Source organism: Rutidosis leptorrhynchoides, chromosome 10 (assembly GCF_046630445.1).
Source record: "Rutidosis leptorrhynchoides isolate AG116_Rl617_1_P2 chromosome 10, CSIRO_AGI_Rlap_v1, whole genome shotgun sequence".
Classification (NCBI taxonomy): Eukaryota; Viridiplantae; Streptophyta; class Magnoliopsida; order Asterales; family Asteraceae; genus Rutidosis; species Rutidosis leptorrhynchoides.
In genome coordinates, this window is record NC_092342.1 from 110,596,148 (window position 1) to 110,618,021 (window position 21,874).

At 35.1% G+C, this 21,874-nt stretch overlaps 3 protein-coding genes across 6 annotated transcripts; 1 reads left to right on the forward strand and 2 right to left on the reverse strand.

Annotated features, from left to right (window-relative positions):
• The first annotated feature begins 3,948 nt into the window (after positions 1-3,948).
• Positions 3,949-4,543, forward strand: LOC139870536 (protein neprosin-like). The gene is made up of 2 exons (XM_071858321.1): positions 3,949-4,095; positions 4,301-4,543. Exons 1-2 carry the CDS (start codon positions 3,949-3,951, stop codon positions 4,541-4,543), a joined length of 390 nt encoding a protein of 129 aa, XP_071714422.1.
• Positions 4,544-5,142: 599 nt separating this feature from the next.
• LOC139872667 (large ribosomal subunit protein mL101 (rPPR4)) lies at positions 5,143-8,040 on the reverse strand. Its single transcript, XM_071860595.1, has 2 exons — positions 7,730-8,040; positions 5,143-6,586 (listed from the first exon to the last, which is right to left on the reverse strand). The coding sequence occupies exons 1-2, from the start codon at positions 7,967-7,969 to the stop codon at positions 5,342-5,344; spliced, it is 1,485 nt and encodes a 494-aa protein (XP_071716696.1). The 5' UTR covers positions 7,970-8,040; the 3' UTR covers positions 5,143-5,341.
• A 1,494-nt stretch (positions 8,041-9,534) lies between these two features.
• Positions 9,535-16,854, reverse strand: LOC139872077 (uncharacterized). 4 transcript variants are annotated; one of them, XM_071859879.1, is made up of 13 exons: positions 16,660-16,854; positions 15,721-15,894; positions 15,507-15,627; positions 14,591-14,770; positions 14,260-14,472; positions 14,057-14,134; positions 12,733-13,049; positions 12,530-12,640; positions 11,588-12,081; positions 11,242-11,410; positions 10,912-11,151; positions 9,982-10,116; positions 9,535-9,850 (listed from the first exon to the last, which is right to left on the reverse strand). In XM_071859879.1, exons 3-13 carry the CDS (start codon positions 15,622-15,624, stop codon positions 9,716-9,718), a joined length of 2,190 nt encoding a protein of 729 aa, XP_071715980.1. In that variant the 5' UTR covers positions 15,625-15,627; positions 15,721-15,894; positions 16,660-16,854; the 3' UTR covers positions 9,535-9,715. The 4 variants fall into 4 exon arrangements, with proteins under 4 accessions (XP_071715980.1, XP_071715981.1, XP_071715983.1 ...); XM_071859880.1 differs by lacking the exon at positions 14,260-14,472; XM_071859882.1 differs by lacking the exons at positions 14,057-14,134; positions 14,260-14,472 and having other exon boundaries at positions 12,733-13,046.
• Between the last annotated feature and the right edge of the window lie 5,020 nt (positions 16,855-21,874).

Consider the following 21,874-nt stretch of genomic DNA (forward strand, 5'->3'; position numbering starts at 1 on the left):
CATCCAGCACATATTGTATCTGTTCGGATATCAATTTGAGGAAGCCCATTTACTATGTGTTTCACCATCATCTCCTTTAACTTGTTGTAGCCCACATGCCCAAGACGTTCATGCCAACGATCAGCCGTCTCATTCTTTCGAGTCTTATCCACATATGCTGTTTCAACAGATAGTACATAGACTGACTCTATTCTTCTTCCTTGCATAATTGGATTGCCAACCACCTTCACTCTCTTGAATACGGACACATCTTCTGGTCCAAAGAGCACATAGTTCCCTTCTGCTGTTAATTATGGTACTGACAGTAAATTCTTCTTTAGGCCAGGGACAAGATACACCTTCTCGAGTTAGAGCTTATGAGAGTCGCCTTCATTTGGAATTATTGTCTTTCCAATGTGAGAAATAGACAACCTTGAATTTTTGGCTGTCAACACGACTCTCTTTCCTTTGTAATCCTCCATTTCTTGCAGCTTCGTCTCATCATTGATCATATGATTTGAGCACCCAGAATCAATGATCCAATCATCTTTGTAGTTTATTTTTGACTTTAAGATTGCTGTAAGAGCTTGATCATCCATGTCAGCTTCAACAGAGAGTCCAGCTTCTGTATCCCATGTTTCCTCATTAATGGTTGCTTCGAATGTGACCTATTTCTTCTCATCTCTTGTGACGGCCACATTTCCTTCGAAAGTTCGCCTTCTGGGGAATCTACATTCTCGACCAAAATGACCCTTCTTGCCACAATTGAAGCATTCACCATTATTTCTCTTATCATTTTCCCCGTATTGTTGGCGATGATCTCTTCTTCCTTGTTGAGCTCCCCTGAAGCGTTGCCTTTTGATTTTGGGTGACCCTTCCACCCATATGTCTTACTTTCTTTCATCGCTTCTTGTCTTCGAGATGTTTCTTTCTTCTTATTGGTGAAGAGTGCATCTTCTCCGTCTTTTATGGTTACTTCATTCATCTGCTTGGCTAATGCCTCTTGATTAGCCAATAGATTTTCCAGCTCTATTAATGATGGTTGAGCAGGCCATCCTCTCACAGCGGCTATAAATCCATTATACTCGGATCTTAAGCCGTGGATGATAATTCTCTTCATCCTTGCATCACTCACTTTCTCTTCAGGAGCAAGTTGAGATATCTCACGGCAAATAGATTTCACCTTGGTGAAATATTGAGAAATAGATAGACTTCCTTGTGTGATACTCGCAAGCTCATTTTCCAAGAGCTGGAGGCGTGCTTCATTCTTCTTTGAAAATAATTTTTCAAAAGTTTCCCAAGCTGCCTTTGGTGTTTTCTCGTCACGGATGTGCTCCAATAGATCCTCCTCGATTGTAGTCTTCAATATAAATAAAGCCTTCCCGGCCTTGATGTTCCATTTTCTCAAGGCTTCGGCATTTTCTTTCGGTGGAGGCGTTGTGTCACTGCCAGCAACTATTTTCCATAAATCCTGTCCTTGTAGGTAGGATTCTATACAAGTCCGCCAATAACCATAGTTGTGGTTATTGAGACTCTTGATTCCACTGCTTGTACTTGCAAGATCTGCCATCATGACGTCCAACGTTCAATAAGCTTGGTCCCAGACCGATGAGCTTTCACAGTTCCTAACTGTGCTCCGACAGAATCTCCCTTAGAGCCTTGGTGAAAACAAGTCGATGTAAACGTCCAACGTTTACCGATGATTTCCTCCACTAGAGATGGTCCCGAACGATCCGCTCTGATACCTATTGTTGGAAGCTTCGACGAGCCCAACACACCCACTATAGAGGACCTTGATTATACTACACTCACTACACCAACACTTTGACGTTGGTTAGCCTTTAATTTTATGAATCCTTAGTGCACAATAATACTTAGGCGACAGTGTCGACCATATATCATTCATGCGGTATAACCGACCATATATATATCACTTAGGCGGCAGAGCCGACCATATAATAAAAATAACACAAGTGCACTAAGAACTTAAACACAAACTAAGGCATAACCGGAAAAGTTAACAAAGAACACTTTTATTAATACAAAGAAACAATTACAATATTATGGACTCAACTCACACTCTTACTTCTTCACAACTTCTACTTCTAACTCTTCTTCACTTCTTACTTCTTCTCTACTTCACACTTCACTTACTCACACCTTTCACAAATGAATCCATCACCTATATTTATACTACTCCATGGAAGTTTCTAGGAACTAGATATTTCCAAGGATATATATAAATATCTAGATATTTCTACAACCTACAAATATCTAGATTTTTCTTTTACATTTCAATTTCTAGATTTTTCTTTCATATTCTAATTTCTAGATATTTTCTTATACATATTAATATCTAGATATTTTATATATATTCATCTTCTAATTTCATATTATTTTATAATACCAAATTTGCATTGTATTTTAACAACTCATAATTGTGTCAACTATTTTTTTCCCTGCATATTTTTGCACTTTGTGGAGTGTTTGGATTTGTGATTTGAGGAGATTATTTAATTATTGTGTTAACAAAACGTAAATAATCAGTAAAAAGTGTTTGATAATAAAATGATTATTTGAGTTTTGCTGATGAGAAAACACAGTTTTCAGATATACAAATTTAAACGTTGTGTTGAAAATGTAATCCCAAAGTGTCACATGACATATGTTTTATTTGCTAATATTTCTCCAGGATTGTATTTTGGCTAATATATACATTTTTAACGATGACATACTAACAATTTTAAGTTACAAATGTGTTTGCAAAACTAATTTTTTATTTAGGGATTTATTAAACTGCTGTTTCTTATAATTCTTTTGATTCCATAAAGATACAAACTACAAGTCCGGCTCATAATTTTTTTTTTTTTTTTTTTTTTGCGAAAAAACGAAAACTTATATATAACCGAGGACGTTTTCCAAAGGAAAACGCCCACAACAAGAATTACAAAAATACGGGAGAAACGGGGAAGCTCGCACCTAGAAACCGACCATCTCGAACACTATCTATAGCCGAGGCTCCCCTAACATCCCGAAAACCTTACAAACAAACTAACCAAACAAAACCGAAAGCTACATGAAAAAAGTAAGAACCAAATGAAACGAATTACACAAGACGAACCTCAACGATCAACCTCTAGGTCCCGCCATTTTCAATTTGACATTAACCGGCTCATAATTTATGGGCTATCCCAACATTTAATTCTCTATGCATAAAAAAGAAATTTACATTAGGAAGTTAAATTTGTAGTATTATGAGTTTGTATCTTAACAATTCATATTATCATCATACTTATATTGATGGTTTCTATTGTAAAAACTCTTAATGCACAATTTCATGTTGGATCGAACCCGCACACATATCACTTTCGAGATCGATCCCCATCACATTAAGAACCATACAATCATGTATAAGTCAATAATAAATCGACACAACATAAAAGTAATACACAAACAACATTTTACGTGAAAAACCTCTCAATGGAGAGTAAAAACCACGGGACCAGCAGCCACTTAAATTCCACTATATACGAACAATATTACAAGAATGAACGCTCATTACAACACTCTTGAATATTATCACGTACCTCTCAACAACTCTCACAACGGTTGATTACAATAACGGAATTCGCTCCCATCGTTATTGAATCACCGAGACCACCAAACGGGACGGAGTTAGATGACTCTCATAAACTCTCTATTTTTATACTACCTCCTCCACCTTTCTTCTTACACAATGACTACATATTTATAGCCAAACATTCCCACCAAAATTCCCTCCACAAAACTCCCTCCAAAACAATTCCCACCAAAAAACTTCCACCAAAAACTTCCCACCAAAAAACTGTTACAATATTTAAATAATTTAATTCAATAAATAACATTCAAGTGGATTTGTAAAAAAATATAGTGAATATATGAATAATGTGTTGGGATTTCAAACACTAATAGCGATAATGTTACAGAACGATGGATATCGGAAAAATGGATGCTACAATTTGTTATGCCAAGGGGTTCATCCAAACGAGTAATAAGATCATCATCGGAGTTTTAATAGATAAACTGGTATCTACGTATAATGGTGCTCAATACAATGTCGATATTTTAATACAAAAGGTACCTTCTATATCTATTTATCGTAAACTTTTGATATTTTTCATGGCCTAACTCACCTATCATTTTTTCATGGATGTTAGGACTCAAAAACCGGGAATTGGTGGTTGAGTGTGGATAACAACCAAGTAGGATATTGGCCGTCGATTTTGTTCCCAGACCTTAAACACGCAACATTGATTCAGCTTGGTGGAGAAGTGTTCAATAGTCAAGAATCGGGTCAACCGTTGACCCAAATGGGAGTGGTCATTTTCCTGATGAAGGTTTTGGGAAAGCAGCGTTTATTAAGAACGTTGAAACGGTTGATTCAGAAAATAATTTTAATCCGGCGTCTGATCTAATTTCAGCTTCAGAACATCCAAAGTGTTATCAAGCTACAAATGGATACAATGGCCTTTGGGAATATTATGTCTTTTTTGGAGGGCCTGGAGATAATAAAAAATGTACCTAAGAAAAATATTAGATTATCCTAATAAATTTTGATTTTGATACACAATAAAGATAATCTTTATATTAGTTATCACTGCTGTTAATTAGTTATCTTCTTTTGGTTTTTGAACAATTCAGAAGGTATAGCACTTAAAATATATAGAAAGTAAAGCATGGGTAAAGTACAAAAATGACACAAAAATGAATGAATTTCAGGTAAACACTATTTTATTAAAAAAAAAAAAGAAAAAAAAAAGGTCAAAGTTATAAATAAATTATGTACTTTCACTTTTGTCTCAATGTAGGCTATATACCCCCAAAAATACTAGTATAGACTATATACTTTCAAAAAATGTACTAATATGAACGAACAAAACTTATCAACCGGATAAATAACTCAACGATGGCGTGGCATCTTCGTGGAGGATGACGTTGGTGATAAATCGGAACAAATTATTTTTAAATATAGCCTACATCGGAACAAAACTGAAAATATATGACCTATTTATAGCCATATAAAATACCAAAAAAAAGAAAAATTGTTAAATAATTAAGTTTATCAGTTTTTAAAAGTTCACCGATAGTTTACATTAAAACACTTTTTGAAAGTATATATTTGCACTTACTATTGAACATTGCCCTAAACAAACTTGCACAAACTCAAAAACACCATTCTTATAACAAAATAAGTTCTGGAGACATTATTAATCTTAATGATCCAAATGCAAATACTTAACAATAAAAATTAATAACAATAACTTCCATATCTTCCATTCAAAACAAAATTGCAAATAGCATCCCAATCCAAAAACAACGAAACTTACACAACCGAAATAGTTTCAAGCAAAGCTTTACCTTCATCACTCAACTCGATATTTTCCATTTTAACCCTGCGACGAAGCATCGGGGACGTTTTTCCAGCTGCCGCGTAAATCCTAATCAAAGATTCCAACACTTCACCACCAGCATTATCATCAGCCTTATACAAAATCTCCACAAATTCTTCAGCACCATTAACATCATTACCGCCCACAAAAAGCGCCATTAATTTCTTAACAACCGCAGTACCCGGGACCCACTTTTCACCTTTTCCTTTACCAGCTGAAATCGCATTATCAATACAATTTACAGCAGATTTAACATCCCCCTTTTCCAAATAATAATTCAAGAAAATCTCCCAAGTTTTTGCATTAGGCTTTGCACCATTTTTTCTAGATAATTCTTTAAGCTCGTTCGCCTTTTCAAATAAATTGGCTTTAATATAACCGCCAATAAGAGCATTTACGATCCTTATATCGTAAGACGAACACACTGATACCCATTCTCTGAAACACTTTTCGGCTCCCGGTAAATCGTTTAATTTTACCAAAACCTGTATCATATTTAAATAACTAATATTTGCAGTTTTCTTAAATGCTAGCTTCAAAGAACGCCATACACGATAGACTTCAACTAAATTACCCGTCTTCCCATACAAGGTAATTAGGTGTTGAAAAGCAGAAAGATCCTTATGTGAATTTTTCTTTTCTAAATCTTTTAAAGCATTTTCTGCCTTGTTGGTCAAACCAGAGTCAATGTAGATTGATGCCAAATTGGAATAAGTTGTCCAATCTTCAGGAACTTCATCATCCCTCTTCAATTCATTAATTACTCTTTCAACCCCTGAAATGTCATTCATGGCAGAACAAGCCCTCATCCAAATGTTATAAGTCAAAGTATCGAGTTTGACCTCAGCTGACTTCATTTCCATGATGATTTCTGGGATTTTTTCGGGTTGACCAGATTTTTCGTACAGGGTCAACATGCAGTTATAATGAACGGAAGTTAAATTTAAGTTTAATTCTTTCATTTTTTCAAACATGGACTCTGCTTTATCTGTCATTAATTCTTTGCAGTAATGGTTTAGAAGTGGGCCATATGTGAAGTGGGTTTTCGATTGTTCTGGGAGATCAACAAAATACGCCTCTGCTGCATTAATCCCTCGTGCTTTGGCAATAAGGTCGATATGTACAGCTTGATCACTAACTGTCTTGTTCATACCCCTTTCAGCCATAGTTTCTGATAGCTGTTAGCATTACATGGCAATCAATCTTAAGATTATAATTAATAATACATAACTGTAGAGTGAAAATACGATAAAATTAGCAATATTTTCAATAAAGATGTTCATAAGGCTTGGTATGGGCCCAAAACTTCAGGTCACCTTTAAATACTACTAGGTACTTTCAAATTGTTAACTTTTAAGAAGATATACAAAGCCAAAACATTTGACATTGAGCAGCTCAAGGTTGAAAACATAAGCCTATTAAGAGAGATCTTGCAACGTATACTAAACATAAGTAACTCATTACAAATTAATTTTATTGAAATGTCGCACGCGTAACTAAGGAGACACTTTCTTGAGTCCTAAATTTTGATTTAAGATATATAAAAGTTTAAACCTGAATGAAGAGAGTGTTTCAGAATGCAGATTTCATGTTCTTAGGCTGGTTTTAAGCAGCATCACTTTTATCCGTCAAATTACGTGGAATCCCATGTGTCACCTTTTTGACGCCCTTGACGCCCCTAACGCGACGTCAAAATTTGACGGAATGGGGCGTCAGTCACAAATCTGACGGAAGGAAAAAGTTGTGTCAAATTTTGATGGGCCAATCAGATTTCGACACTTATTTTTATATATTATTAATTAATATATATTATACCCAACTACCAATAATATTTTACCACATCACCACCACAATATTTAACACTCAAATTTAACACTCCCCTTTAAAAAACTTCATCTCTTAACATTGCCACATCACAAAAAAAATACATCACTTGACTTTGACGTCACCGCCACGGTTAGGAATAGTCTTATAGCTTGTTGCATTTCGTAAACAAAAACCGCTTTTATGAAGGTGTTTCTGAATGATTAATATCAAGTTCTTACGGCAAAAAATGTGCGTTCAAAATAAAACGCCATCTAACAGCTTGAAATTAAGTACAGTTTTCCTATAAAATAAGCTAGGGCATAATTGTATCTAAAACGATAAAAAGCCCAGTAAGTAGCTATCTCTTCACCTATACACTCCTAGCGCATTAATTAATTCATATCTATATACAACAAGCAAAGGTTGTAGAAATACAATATGTTCATGAGAAATGAATTTAAGAATAAAAATTTAAATTGTGTAAAAAAAAAAAAAAAAGAAAGAAATACAACTACCTTTAAGGCAGGGGCATAATGTTTGCGATTACGTAAGATTTTGAGAGTGTGATCAACCTCCCATTTGTAAGCTTTCTTCCTGGATTTAATAAACTGATTTAAATTCTGTTTAACATTAACATCTGATCCGCCATCTTTGAGTAATCGTCTGTAAAGCGCTTCTTCTAGATACTTTTTGGTAGATCTTTTCGTCAAGCTTTTTGTTTTACCGAATCGTTGAATAAACAGAGAGGATGACATTTTTTAAATGTTAAATTAGATTAAATTCATATAATGGACGCTTACAAATTTGATGGATATTGTGTTTTGAAACCCTAATTGGGGACGGTAGGGTTTTGTTAAAGGGTTTGCAGGATGAGAAAGGGGCGGGTCGTACATTCGGGTGGTTGTTGGAACATGGTTGCTATAGTGCACCTGCGGATACATGGGCAAAGGCCCATATGTTAATTGGGTTGGATCATGAGTATATCAAATTTGAAGGACTGGTAAAGAGTCCAAGCTTTTTTTTATCATTAACATTTAACCCTCTCACACGCTTTGTGAACCAACACTTTTTGAGTTACGCGGTTGAGCACTCGCCTTACAATCGGGTTCCCGTCTCTTTTTTTTCTGCATCTATCACTCTATCTTTGTCAGTGCCTTATATTAATAACTAATGAATTGAAATGGTTCGTCAGTAGAGACAGGGGCGGAACTTAGTTATATCCGGAGGGGGTGCCCGCCCCCTCCGGATTTGAAAAAAAAAAAAAAATTTACACTAAAAAAAAAATTTTACTAACAAATAAGGTTTTTTTTAGTGTTTACCCTCCTGGCATTGAAACTTTTATTAAATTTTTACATTCGCCCCACCTGTGTCCGGGTTCAAGTTCCGCCACTGAGTAGAGATGTTTCTAAACTAGCACAATCGCATGACATCAAAAGTGGAAAGTTATTAAGAGAACCACTCGCTTTGTAGGTAATCCAGAGTAATCGCAGGTGATTCTGTAGCCACAAAGAATTATATATGTTTTTGCTCATAAAATTCGAACTTGAAACCTCTTAAGTATTTTATAACAAGTCCAACTTGTCACCAATAAGAACATGTACATTTTTTTTTTTTTTTTTTTTTTTTTTTTTTTTTTGAACGGCACGTTAGCTTCGCAGGTTAGTGGTTAGCACACACGCAGTCAGAGGAGGAAACCGGACCGTAACCAGAGGGCAGAGAGACCGAGGTCTCACAGGTTAAGGCGGGGAAAACCCCCTTGGCGCAAGCGAGACTCGAACCCGGGTCTCTACTCACCTAACACCCCCAAGGTGTTAGACCAAAACCATAAAATTATATACAAAACCATAAGAACATGTACATTTACCGAGATATATACAAAACCATAAAATTATATTTTAGTTGTAATTTTGAAAACTCACTATGCAATCCGAAGTTTTGAGCAGGCAATAGTCAATTTATTGGGGCAATTATTCGTTTAGTTGAACGTCTATGATCTAAATAATCGTTTAGTTTAAAAGACTTCATATCTTGGTTAAAAAACTCAAGCGTGAAACAAGTTTGGCAAAAGTGAATGAGTTGGCGGGACAGGCAGGGTCAAGTGAAAGGAGTTTAGTGAAACTTCCGTGAGTCTTTTAGCGGAGGTTTAACGAAAGTTAAGAGATCCACTGCTATATAATCTTGTACGATTTGTTTTGTGAGTTGTACATTTAGTATTTTATGAATATATTTGTGAATATTGTTTAGCAAAAGATAAGTCATTATTAGTTAAGAGTTTATGAAAGAGAACAATGATGATGTGACGCAAATGTAAGATGGTGAAGGATAGGAAGTAGTCTTACTTCTAAAGTATATCAGAAAATAAAACCAATAATAAACATGAAATAATTCATAGTAATGAGATCTGGGTACAGCCAGCCTAATTGATACAAAATTGTACACTCAACAAAGTTGCATACGAAAAAAAAATAATCCCAATCAACTCGTCTACTAAAAGGTGGAGACTACTTCTGGTCGGTTGCTATAATGCGAGATACGACACCAACTGCAACAGTTGTCCCTGATGATCTTAGAAAAACCCTTCCAAGGGCTCTGCTACTCGAAAACTCATCCACACAAACTACTTCTTGCAACACCACCTGAAGGTTTTAATTAATATAAAAAAATAAATAAACTATATTAGCAATTGATAAACAAAATTAATTATTATTTGCTAATGTAGGTAACCAGAAATATTCAATCAGATAAGAAAGAAATAGTATTAACAAACCTCGACTATAGCACTTTGCTTCGCTAATAGACACCGTGGTGACTTCTTTGTTAATTTCCCCGTCTTGGAATCAAGCAATGATACAATCTTTGCAACTCGTGCTACTGTTTTCGCATGGTGTATGTGAAACTCCAACTGCTCATTTGGTAATCAAATACATAACCATTAGAAATAAGATGTCACAGTTTTGACCCTTTTACTATTGTAAAAGTTCAAAAAGGTTAGGTTTTATTTCACATCGATTATAAGAAAAGAATAAGAGACAAAACCTATCAGCTTCTAAGTGAAAGGGTCAGTAGTCGCCAACAATAAAACTGTTTTTTTAATAAATTTTCAAAATTTGCTAACGAAGTTAACAAACAATGTTTTCCTTACACGAAGTGAACAGGATTGATAAGGTTAACAAAAAAAAAAATGTTTAAACTTTATCATGTTCACTTCTTTTATATCTATCTTTTTTGCTAATAAAATTCAAATTTTAATTATTTAACAAGTGGAACTATGTGTAAGCTACCTACATCAGTAAACTGTAAACTTCGACATCATGTTAACTTTTTTTCTTATTTGCTAATAAAATTCGAATTTTAATTATTAAATAATGGCACTATGTGTAAGCTAACTACATCAGTAAACTGTAAACTTTTGACATTATGTTAACCTTTTTTCTTATTTGCTCATAAAAAAATCATACCCAAAAAAAGAAATCAGTCACGCTAAATTTATAACTTGGACATAAAGTGTGTGTAGGTCAGGCAAATGAGCCAGCCCAGTTGGACAAGTACCAAAGAAAATATCTGTTCTGACCCGTTACCCAACCCACCTAATCTGCAGCCTTGAAACCACTAAACAAAATATATATAGTTCAGCGAGAAGAAAAAAAAGACAATCGATACATCGATATCAATATTATATTATATATAAGGAGATTACCTGAGACCCAATCAAAATTGGCATTTGAACATCCAGAACGAGAAGCTTTAACTCCAAATGGTTGGCGATGGCCACCGGAAAATCTGGGTGACACAGCACACCACCAGACAAAACAGAATTTGTATCGACACCTTGTAGACTAACAGCTACATTGTCTCCAGCTCTTGCAATGCTGCACGGTTGAGAATCACGTTCAAGTGATCGCACTGTTCCAATCTCTCCTGAAGGTAGAACAAGTACCTATAGATTCACATACAAAACAATATTAGCTATTTGCAAATTTAAAAATAAAAAAAATTAAAAAAAAAAAAAAACTGTTATTGAATGTACCTTGCTTCCATTACGAAGAGCTCCAGCATCTAACTTCCCGCACGCAGATACCTGACCTTGAGACGGCAGTTTGATTACATCACATATTGGCATTAGTAGAGGCTTAGAGTATTCTCGAGACGGGGGTTGAAGAGCATCTATAGCTTCTAACAAACTAGGCCCTTTATACCTGCAATCGAATAATAAAATAACCAGTCAAACTTGGTCAAACTCGGTAAAAACACGGGATTTCTCAGAAAATCTGTCAAAGATATGGATTACTCTGAAAATCGGTCAAAAATGGTCAAAGTCAAACTTGGTCAACATCCGAGTACTCCTTAAAAAATCATAAAATAATGGAACTAACCAAGACATGCGTGAATCAGAAGCGGGTCCCACCAAATTTTGGTTTTCCATGGCACTCATTGGAATCCATGACACATAAGAATCTTTAAAATTGCACGACCTAAGAAACGTTCCAAGTTGCGATTTAATTGTATCGAAACGCTCCTTTGAATACTGTACGGAATCCATTTTGTTGACCGACACAATTAATTGGTCAACGCCGAAACTTCTAATCAGCTGTGCATGCTCACGTGTTTGACCGCCTTGACCACCAGAATTATCGATACCTGCTTCAAATGCACCAGTTGATGCATCTATAACAAGAATTGCTGCGTCTGCTTGTGTGGCCCCCGAAATCATGTTCGGGACAAAATCTTTATGCCCTGGTGAGTCGAGAACCACAACATGGTATTTATTCGAGTTGAAATAGGCGACGGCGACAGTCATTGTTACCCCTCGTTCTCGTTCTTCAACACTCTCGTCTAATGCCCATGCATAAGCAAACGAACCTTTCCCCTGATTTTATTAAAAAAATAAAAAAATTATATACAGCAAATCAGGTTTAAAAGAAAAAAGTATGAATGGCAATTTTGACCCATTTACTTATAAATGGTTATATACCAGTTAAGTTATATCTCAAATTGGTCAAAAGTTGTAAAAAAAAAAGAAAAAGAAAAAAAGGTAAGCTTAGAGAGTAACAGGTCTTATTGATTAAGAGAATCATCAAGTCAACAGACGGTCAAATGTAATTTTGATGCTCAAAACCTTCTAAATAGTTATGTTATAAAACTAGATAATTGATAGTTATAGAAGATCCAAATATTGTGACGCGTGTTACTATAAAAATTTATAACTTTTGTCAGTTCAATCCAATCTGCCTGTTAGACTCTACAAAACAAATGACCTGATTTGACCTAGTATCCAACCCATCCATTTTGACACCAATGAATCAAAAAAAACACACCTGCAACTTAGCTTCCTTTTCAAATTTGTGCATCTGTTTCTGAGATACTTTCCCCAGAAGATGTAATAGTCTTCCTGAAAGTGTTGACTTTCCAGAATCCACATGGCCAACCTGCAATTACCAGGTAAAATTTGCTGATGTCAGCAGCTTAACGTTTCCCTATATAAAATAAATATTTCCAAATATAACTGTAGAACACTAACAATAGCCAGGTTTAGTTGAGTTAAACGATCTTCGGCTTGTTCAGGTAGCATCCACTTCTCAGGTTTGTACTGCAAACGAGGTACAGACTTTTCCTTGTTACTAATTTTCGAATTTCCCGATTTCGCGTTCATCGTCATACTGTTAAATTCACCGGATATGGAAGCGTGACTTTTTTCGTCCATGTGTTCAGATTTATCCTTTGAGATCGATGATGCTGAGCTGTCAGGACGCTGAGCTGTCAGCTTTAAGCCGACGTTGTTCGTTGCTTTGCTTGAAACGTTATCAAGAGCTGATTGTTTGTTCAAGTTTGGTGCTGCTGTTAAATGAGAGGAATACAACATGTCAGATTTCAAATACAATACTAATGGTTTTGTTAATGTAACATAACTACATAAGCCAAATCAAATAAAGCAAACGATTTTGATTCAGCAAAACTGTAAAAAGAGATTACCTAGTGTTTTTCTTGACTTGAAAAAAAAAAAAAAGAAAATAATAAGATGCAAGTTCTCCAATTGATAATAAAATTCAGGAACGTGTAAAACAAGAACTAGAGAACAATATTTATAGACATAGATATCCTAATCCTACATAAACTAAAAGTTCTAAAGTTTCCTAAAATAATTCAATTCCTAAATATTACGGAGTATAACTTATCTTAATAATAATAAAATAATAAGGTTTCCTAATTTAAAACACTCCAGCATTACTTGCTCCACAAGTAATTAGCGGATTACTTGTTCCTCAAGTAATCTCATCTCGCATCATTAAAAGAACAGATTCCGAGTCACAAAACGCATGCAACTACCTATAGATGATACATACATATAAATGTTTTTTTAGTTGGAAAAGATATTTTCTTTCAGACTTTATTTATTCGAATCTCAAATTCTGGTAACAAGACCACTTAACCTTAAACAAACTTTATATAATTACGAAGGTTAGATCACAAACGATATCTTTGGGAACCATAAATTTAAGGAACTTAGAATGTTTAAGGGAACAAGGTGAAAGAGGATAACTGAGGTGGCAGTGATCGGCTTGAAAATACGGGGGGGGGGAACAAGACAGCATTTTTGCACGTTTGGATGCCAGGTCAACAAAAGGTAAACGGTTAGATTGGTTATAGATTAATAATAATACACATGTTGAATGAGAAGAGATAGTTATCGTTCACGTTATGAATAGAGATGAGAAAACCGTGTAACGACTTGCACGCAAACAGGGATAGTTTGTTGGGTTTAAGTATTATAAGGTATAAAACGGTATGAAATTCATTAAGCTTGATATTAAGAGAAAAAAAAAAAAAAAAAAAAAAAAAAGTACCTTTGGAACCTATTTTGAAAGATCGCAATCCCATAGAAACCACATCATCCGGAGATGGGTTATCAAACTTGAAAGGGGCTGAAATAATCAAAACAGGCAAATTCCAAGGGTCACTAAAGTAATTTCATATGACTTTATAAAAAATATTTGTTGAAAAATGTTTGTCCCATTAACGGCCATCTATTTAAGGAGCATGTGCAAACCTATGTTAACCTTGTATTGTTTTTCAGACATAATGGCATTATGCAAATCATGAAATTGTCTTCGACTATCTCCATGCAAAAAGATGAATTTTCCCTCCTTTTCTGAAGATGCATCTTTTTGTGGTATATTATTTACAGCCCGATCATATACCGATGACGCAAAAATAGATTTTGCCATCACCGATGCTCCAGAGTTCATGCATTTATCACCATCTGGTGCATAGGCGTTGGACAAAACTTGATAACTATGGTGCTAAACTAAAATTTATAGTGTGACGTGACAACATATATATAAAATATAAGAGGGTCTACAATACATGCAGATGCATACCTGTACTTGATTGTCCATTGTTTGAACTTTTATTCAATGGATTGCGAAGTACACCGCAAATATCACAAGCAGACATATATTCCTCATTATCGTATGTACAAATTGGGCATCGCCAAACATTTTGCCTCGCAGTTACTTGTTTAACTGCGTTATTTTCTTTTACTTCAGCAGAATCCCACGCTGTAAAAAACTTAATAGTCAAACGACACGATTAATTGTACTGAACCCAAGAAAGTCAAATTAGTACAAATAAAATTAAATCGAAGCTCTTCTCAACATAATAGTGACATCAGTCCTAAATTTATACGAGCGAATCACAAAAAGGAAGTTCATAATAAATAAGTGCTTCAGATAAAAGTATTTATATGGTAATGTTGACACAAAAAATCAAATATTTATACCTAATCAAAATTAACACTCTATGAAATCGTTAAATAAAGATATACAGAGCATGAAGAGTAAAAAAGAAAAATAAGGGGTACAATTGCAACATGTTCATTTTAAGAACATATAAGGCGAAGAGATAACTGCTGTTCCAAAGCAGAAGTGCATGATAATTATGCATAGTTTCTACATTGAGATTTGAATTTACACTATGTCAATCTCTTCGACAATCACTCTCAACTGGTAAGTTCCTTAATTCGTTTCTAAACAGTTCAATTTTAATTTTAGTTTGTCCAACTTTACGTGAATTGAGGTGCATTATATTTGGCTTCGCTGAATTAGTTATAAAAATTAATACTTGTTGATAAAAAATAACAACTTTATTATCAACAACTTGCAAGCATGATAAAACAGAGGCTACTCAAACTTTGGGCGAAAAAGTTTCCCGATACATAGAAGAGAACAAAAAAGTATAGCGGAATCACATAGCTATTACTAGGCTCAAAAAAATTGAAAGTAAAAAATCAATTACCAGATTCATGTTGGTCTATGCCATTTCCATAATTATAATCATAATTATCTTCATCGTAATCATCATAAATATCGTAATCTTCATCGAAATCGACTCCATGTGTTACTTTTCGAGGCATTTCCTGATGAAAATCAAACCCAAATACCTCATCAAATAATTATTATTTATACAATAAGCTTCGATATGTGAATTAGATCTAAAAAGATACAAATACCTTAAAGTTAGTTGTAGACTGAATCAAAATATAAATGTCATCCAAAGCCTTCCGGAATAATAAAGAGCAATTAACCGTAAACTTTACAGAAGGATTACGATTACGACATAAATATCAAGGGTATACGTATCTTCTACTTCATGCCGTTTACTCGTACAGTAAAATATCAAAATTCTGATAAAAAAAGAAAAAGAACTTCATACAAACTATAATTATTAAAATGAAAGAACCATGCAAAGCCTATAAAAAAAAGAAATAATTACATTTTATAACAACTAAAAAGGAAAATAAAACAATGGCTGCCATTTATACAAATTTGACACAGTTGAAACCCCAAGGCCAAATTATCCTAACCGGCTATACAAATTGGTCCAAAAACAAGTCCCAAAACAATGAATTTATGACATGTTCCATTACTATTATAACAAAATCGATAAAATAAGAAATTTTCTTAGCAGTTCGTGCACGATTTAAGTAGCAACCACTCAAAGGTCATGTTTTGAAGCACATCTTTCGCAAATACATTATTAATATGCATAATCTTTTTTATTACCAAAGAAAGCAAGCACACTAAACCCTAATAACACCAGATAAGCCAAAAATTCTCACAAGCATACCGACTTTAAAATCAATTATAATATGCAAACACTAGAATTAATTAACTATCACATTATGTAAAGTACATAACAATAACAATCAGATATATAGTAACATGCCTGAAAATAAAAATATAAATTAGGGTTTCAGTATCTAAACGAATATTCGGGAATTCAGTGTCAAGTTCTGTCAAATTATGCTGTAGGGTTTAACAAAGTTGTCATTATTTATCAGCAAGTTTAAATTTTTATAAAAAATTGAATGAATCCAAATATAATGCACCTCAATTAACGTAAATTTAAATTGATATTGAATTAATTAGAAACGAATTGAAGAACTTACCAGTTGAGAGTGATTGCCGAGGAGTTTGACAGAGTGTAAATTCAAATCTTAATTTAAGTTTCAAGAGATGATAATTATATAATTAATTAATTAATAATGAGACATAAGTTGGGATTTTTGAGGATTGGTCGGCAAACAGTCGATTGATTCTGTTTTCAGATGATCGACGAGGGGTTCCAAACGCTTTTCCTAAAGTAGATGGATGTGAATGTGAATGTGAATGTGAATGTGAATGAACAATATAAGGTGTTGTTTGTTTTACTGGGCTGTACACCTTATTATGTCTTATGTCTGCGCGCCCGCAGATGTTTTGACTGCAGACAGTTTGTTTTTCTGAAAATATAAGATAAAATTATGTTTTATTATGTCTGCAGCCTCGCAGACTTAGGAATGTACTTCTAAGTGATACAAACAGAATTAAGTTACGTTGCAGACCTAAAAACAAACAGTCTTCATTATTCAGTCCACATCTTCTTTACAGACATGGTCCGCAGATCTTCAGACAAAAACATCTTAAAAAAACAAACAGCACCTTAGATAACATTACAGAGTTGGTCCTTATAATTTATACCATATTACGGACTTAACCCTAAATTTTTTTTTACTTGGTTAGTCATCATAGTTTGCACGAATTATGTCGTTGGTCTTCAACACTAACAGTCGTTAAAAAACCTCACTAAATTTATTCACGAGCCTTCATGTGATGGTATTTTCATCATTTGATTTCTTCTTCTCTCCCTTCAAATTTTTCTTCCTTTTTTTTTTAATGGCGGTATCGACATCACTCATAAAGTACTTAACCACCTTCGCGATCATGTGTAATAAACACGCGTCAAAAGAAAAACCAAATCGCAACAACCCTAGTAGTGAGGTTGAAGGTTGAGACCCCCCCCCCTGAGAAGCTAATTTTTGTTAGTATCAAATAGTTCACGGCTCTAGGATTCGAACCTGCTTCTACAGGAATAGGACAAACAGGCCGATTCCAAATACCACTGAAAATGCCTCGGATTATGGAGTCATCAATAAATCCAACGTCCATGGTTGCGGTTCTAAAGGTACCATATTGCATTGTTGGTAGGGCGGCATGCAGCTGACACTAGCACGTGTGTCTGCCAAAGACATGGCCGGATGTCTTTGTATTTCACATGGTATGATAAAAATCCAGGGGCGGCCGGGTTTGATCTTCGGAAAATCGCTCGTGAGGCTAACTGCTTCATAATTAATTTTCTCGAGAGCTTACTTGCTCTTCGTAGTCGAGGATATCTTTAACAATTATCCCGAATTCAGGGAAAGAATAAATGAGGTTTTTGAGAGCTTCACTGGTCTTAGGAGGGTCATCAGATCTCTCCTTGATAGTTCTTAAATTGTTGACCATTTCTTTATTTTCTTCTTTAAAAAGATTATCTAACCCATACTTATCTTCACTAATGATCCAATCTTTATCACCCCTATGTGAGCGGCGATTTTTTTCCTCTCAAGCTTTTGTCTTTTCTTTCTTGCCGCGTCTTTCATTGAGTAACCTTCAGTTTATCCCAAAGGTACATATGAATCAGGTTTAGGAAGTCTATCTTTCATAGGATTGAAGGTGTATACCCACGGTAAGGGAAATTTTCTTGAACTTCGAATGTTTTGCCTTGGAATATCTGTGGGTAAGGAGAGGTAGCTAAGATTTCTTCTCGCTCAGGATCATCAATTGTCACAGTTTTGAATCTCATCACGTTGATTTGAAACTTTTTGAGATGGTGGTTTAGTAAATTGGGTAGGTTGCTTCTTTGGTTTCGCGAGCTTGAATTGCTTTGCAACATTCCGTTCAATGCTTTGAATTGATTATTGATGGTTCAATTGAACTTGAGCTAGTTGTACTTTCAATTTCTCATTGGCTTTAGTTTGCTTCTTAATGAAGGTAGCCAAACTAGTTTCAAGAGATAGTAGCTTGTTATCTTGAGAATTTTGAGCATTAGGGAATGGTGCTCGGTTAGAAACGTTGTAAAAACCTGTAGGATTGTTCCTCGGAGCGTAGCTATAGTTTTTTTCCAGAAAAGGTTGATAGTTAGGAGCATTTTGGAAGTTACGGTTGTTGTCGTAGTTCACGTATTTGATATGTTCCATAGTGCTTTTATGAGGACAATCTTTTGGTAGATGGGATCCTCCACAATCACATCAGTTTTAATGGTGTGCATTTCTTGGGCGGTTTTTTCTACTTGTCGTCCTAGATTTGCAATGATTTTGTTTATTGCAGCCATTTCATCCCGTATTTGCTTCTGATGGTGTTAATGAATTGTGCATCATATTTGTTGAACAAACAAGGTCGCCAGCTGGCCATAGATAGCAGCCGGCTAAACCAAGCTCTTTCCGCATTTTAACAGAGACCTAATGTTCTTTTAATCCACCGCCTGCTAGCCATACACAACCGTATTGGAGTGTTAATAGACAGAAAAATAAATCTACTTACCATAGACAATGTTCGAAATCGTTTTCTGGTTTGGAAGGTCTCGAGCCGCCGGCCTCGCCACTCAAGCCGCGAGCCACTAAGTATTTAATATGAATTACAATTTATCCATTTCACCCAAACCAACACCCTAAGGGTGTTTAGCTACGCATATTAATCGGAAACAGTAAATAACACAAATAAACATATTAATTCTTCAAACGCGTGAATCATTTCCTTATTTAGGCAGGTCGTCGTAATGAGCATTTTGGACGTCGTTTTAGATAGTTTGCGCGAGAACTTTTCTGCGTGATGACTTTATTTTGAATCCTTTTTACTTTAGTGAGGCCGCTGGCTTGGCATAATAGGCTGCTGACCTGAGGTTATTTTCTTAAGATCTCTGGCTCTTTTGATTTCTACTATCTTTTATCTTAATTTCTTTATAAATGTACCTGCATAGATCACAAATAAACTTTTTCACATCGTTCGTAGACTTTGCTCATCTTCCCCCAGTAAGCAAAGGAAGTGGTCATTTTTGTGTAAAAATGAGGAACATAGCACCATAAAAGGGGTATAAAATATGTATAATTTTGGTGTTATCACTTCCACACGTTAAAACTTACATAAGATTATCAAATCTTAATTGTATCGAGAAAGTTTTAACCACAATTGATAAAGAACTATTCAACCTCTTTCTAGTACTTACAAAAGGATAAAGATTAGTTCTCGCATGCATGATGAATCAAGCTTAGGAGCTAAAATGGTTGACTGAACAGCGCTGGTCAAGAAATGACCCGGAATTGGTTGCCTGCTCGGTACCGGTTGAAAGGTTATATTAGTGTAGATCCCAATTACAATGAATATCGATGAATGTGTATGAAGATGATATGAAGATTGAGTGAGAAACTAAAAAATGTTAAAATTTTAATATTTCACGACTCTCTTAGACTCCATACATTTCTTTGGCTATTGTGTGAAGGGTTATAAGGTTCACCTCACTAAGGATGCCTTGGGGGTATTTATAACCCTCGTCAATATCCCCCTACAATTAAGGCTATCCACACAATCTACTCAATTCCAGGGTTCCAATAATCCGAAACTTGCCCTGTTTCGGTTGACAGCTAACTCTGTTCCGGCTAATTTGAACTAAGACCGGTTCGATCCTACCCGGTTTGAAGATAAAAATGCTTAACTTTTGACAACTTTAAAACTAGTTAAAATGGGTGTACGAAAACAGGCCAAATGACCCGGTTTAGGATCCAACAATGGTCCAAGAAAGGCAACTATCCAACCCTATAAATACCTAAAAGTAGAGACTAAGTCAAGATCATGTACATGAAAATTACAGTCATCGTAAACACTATCCAATCTCTATGTTGATCTCGGTCACCACAATGTTGCCGGAGTTTCAGAACTGTCAGACTTTTAGAGCAGTCGGAGTTTCTAAGAAGTAGGATTGTAGGAGATGAACACGAGTGAACTTAAACCAATTAAATGCATCCAGAATCAAGCTTAGGAGCTAAAATGGTTGACTTCACTCTTCTTGTCAAGAAATAACCCGGGACCGGTTGCCTTCCCGGTATTAGTTGATGTCATGCCCCCAAATAGGGCCGAGGGTAAATATGACATTTCAATACCATCACACAAGAATATATAGCGAGAACGACTCTAAATGTGACGTTTAATAAAATCAATAGTTTAATTGCAGCGGAAACGAAATTGTTTTACATAGTAAACCCAAATGTAATAAATGTTTAACAAATGCTAAGATATAAATAATGCGGACTTCAATGCATCATCTAGCAAAGCAACATAGGGCAGCACATAAGTTATTCTTCACCTGATACAAACATGCTTAAAATGTCAACACAATGGTTGAGTGAACATCATAGGTTTAATAATTAATAAGTTTAGACCACAAGATTTATTTCAAAACATCAAAATATTCAATATGCCATGAGTTATAATATCGAGCTAAACATTAACCCCTGACACTGTACGAGTGTCGGTAATCATTATTATGTGCCCCCTTGACGATCGGTCAATGGGTAGAGATGTCGCTCTCAATAGGCCTACTCACAATAATTAAGCTTGCAACATTTCAATTCCAGGAATTAACGATATTATGGCGGGGATTTGTATGTAAAGATACAATCAATACAAGTTAACAAAAGTCTCACAAAATTGCATATCAAAAATTTTAGGCACTTGTATCTAAATTGTAAATCATTTAAAAGTAAGCATGTGTCTCACCTCAAGATTTATAAAATTTAATAAAATATGTAAAAGCGGGGCTATGAGTTCACCTTAGTAGCACAGAAGAGTTATTCCACAAAAGAATGAATTGAACGGAAGAACGTGATCGAGATCTCAACCTAGAGATAGAATGTATGATCAGATACTGACTAATAGACATAAGTATAATAACTATACTAATGATGATGGTTTTCTAAAAGAAATTCCATTTTCGGAAGGTTACTATTTATGGAAAGTTTTCATTCTTAGCAACTTCCAATTATAGAAAGTTCGGGTTATAACCTTTAGCAAGATATTGTTCAACTTTTCTCAAACCTCGTTGCTATCAGATAAGTCACTCTGATGATCTGTTGTTTACCGGGCACCCAGGACTCTTGACCAGAATCTATGTCTTGGCATTCGAGATCCACAAGCGGTTCCCATAAGGCAACAAGGACCACCCTATGCCGTAAGTAGCGGTGAGGTTCGCATATAGTGCATGTTATCTTTCGATTATAACCTTCACATTAAGTTTAAGTCATAATCTAGGTT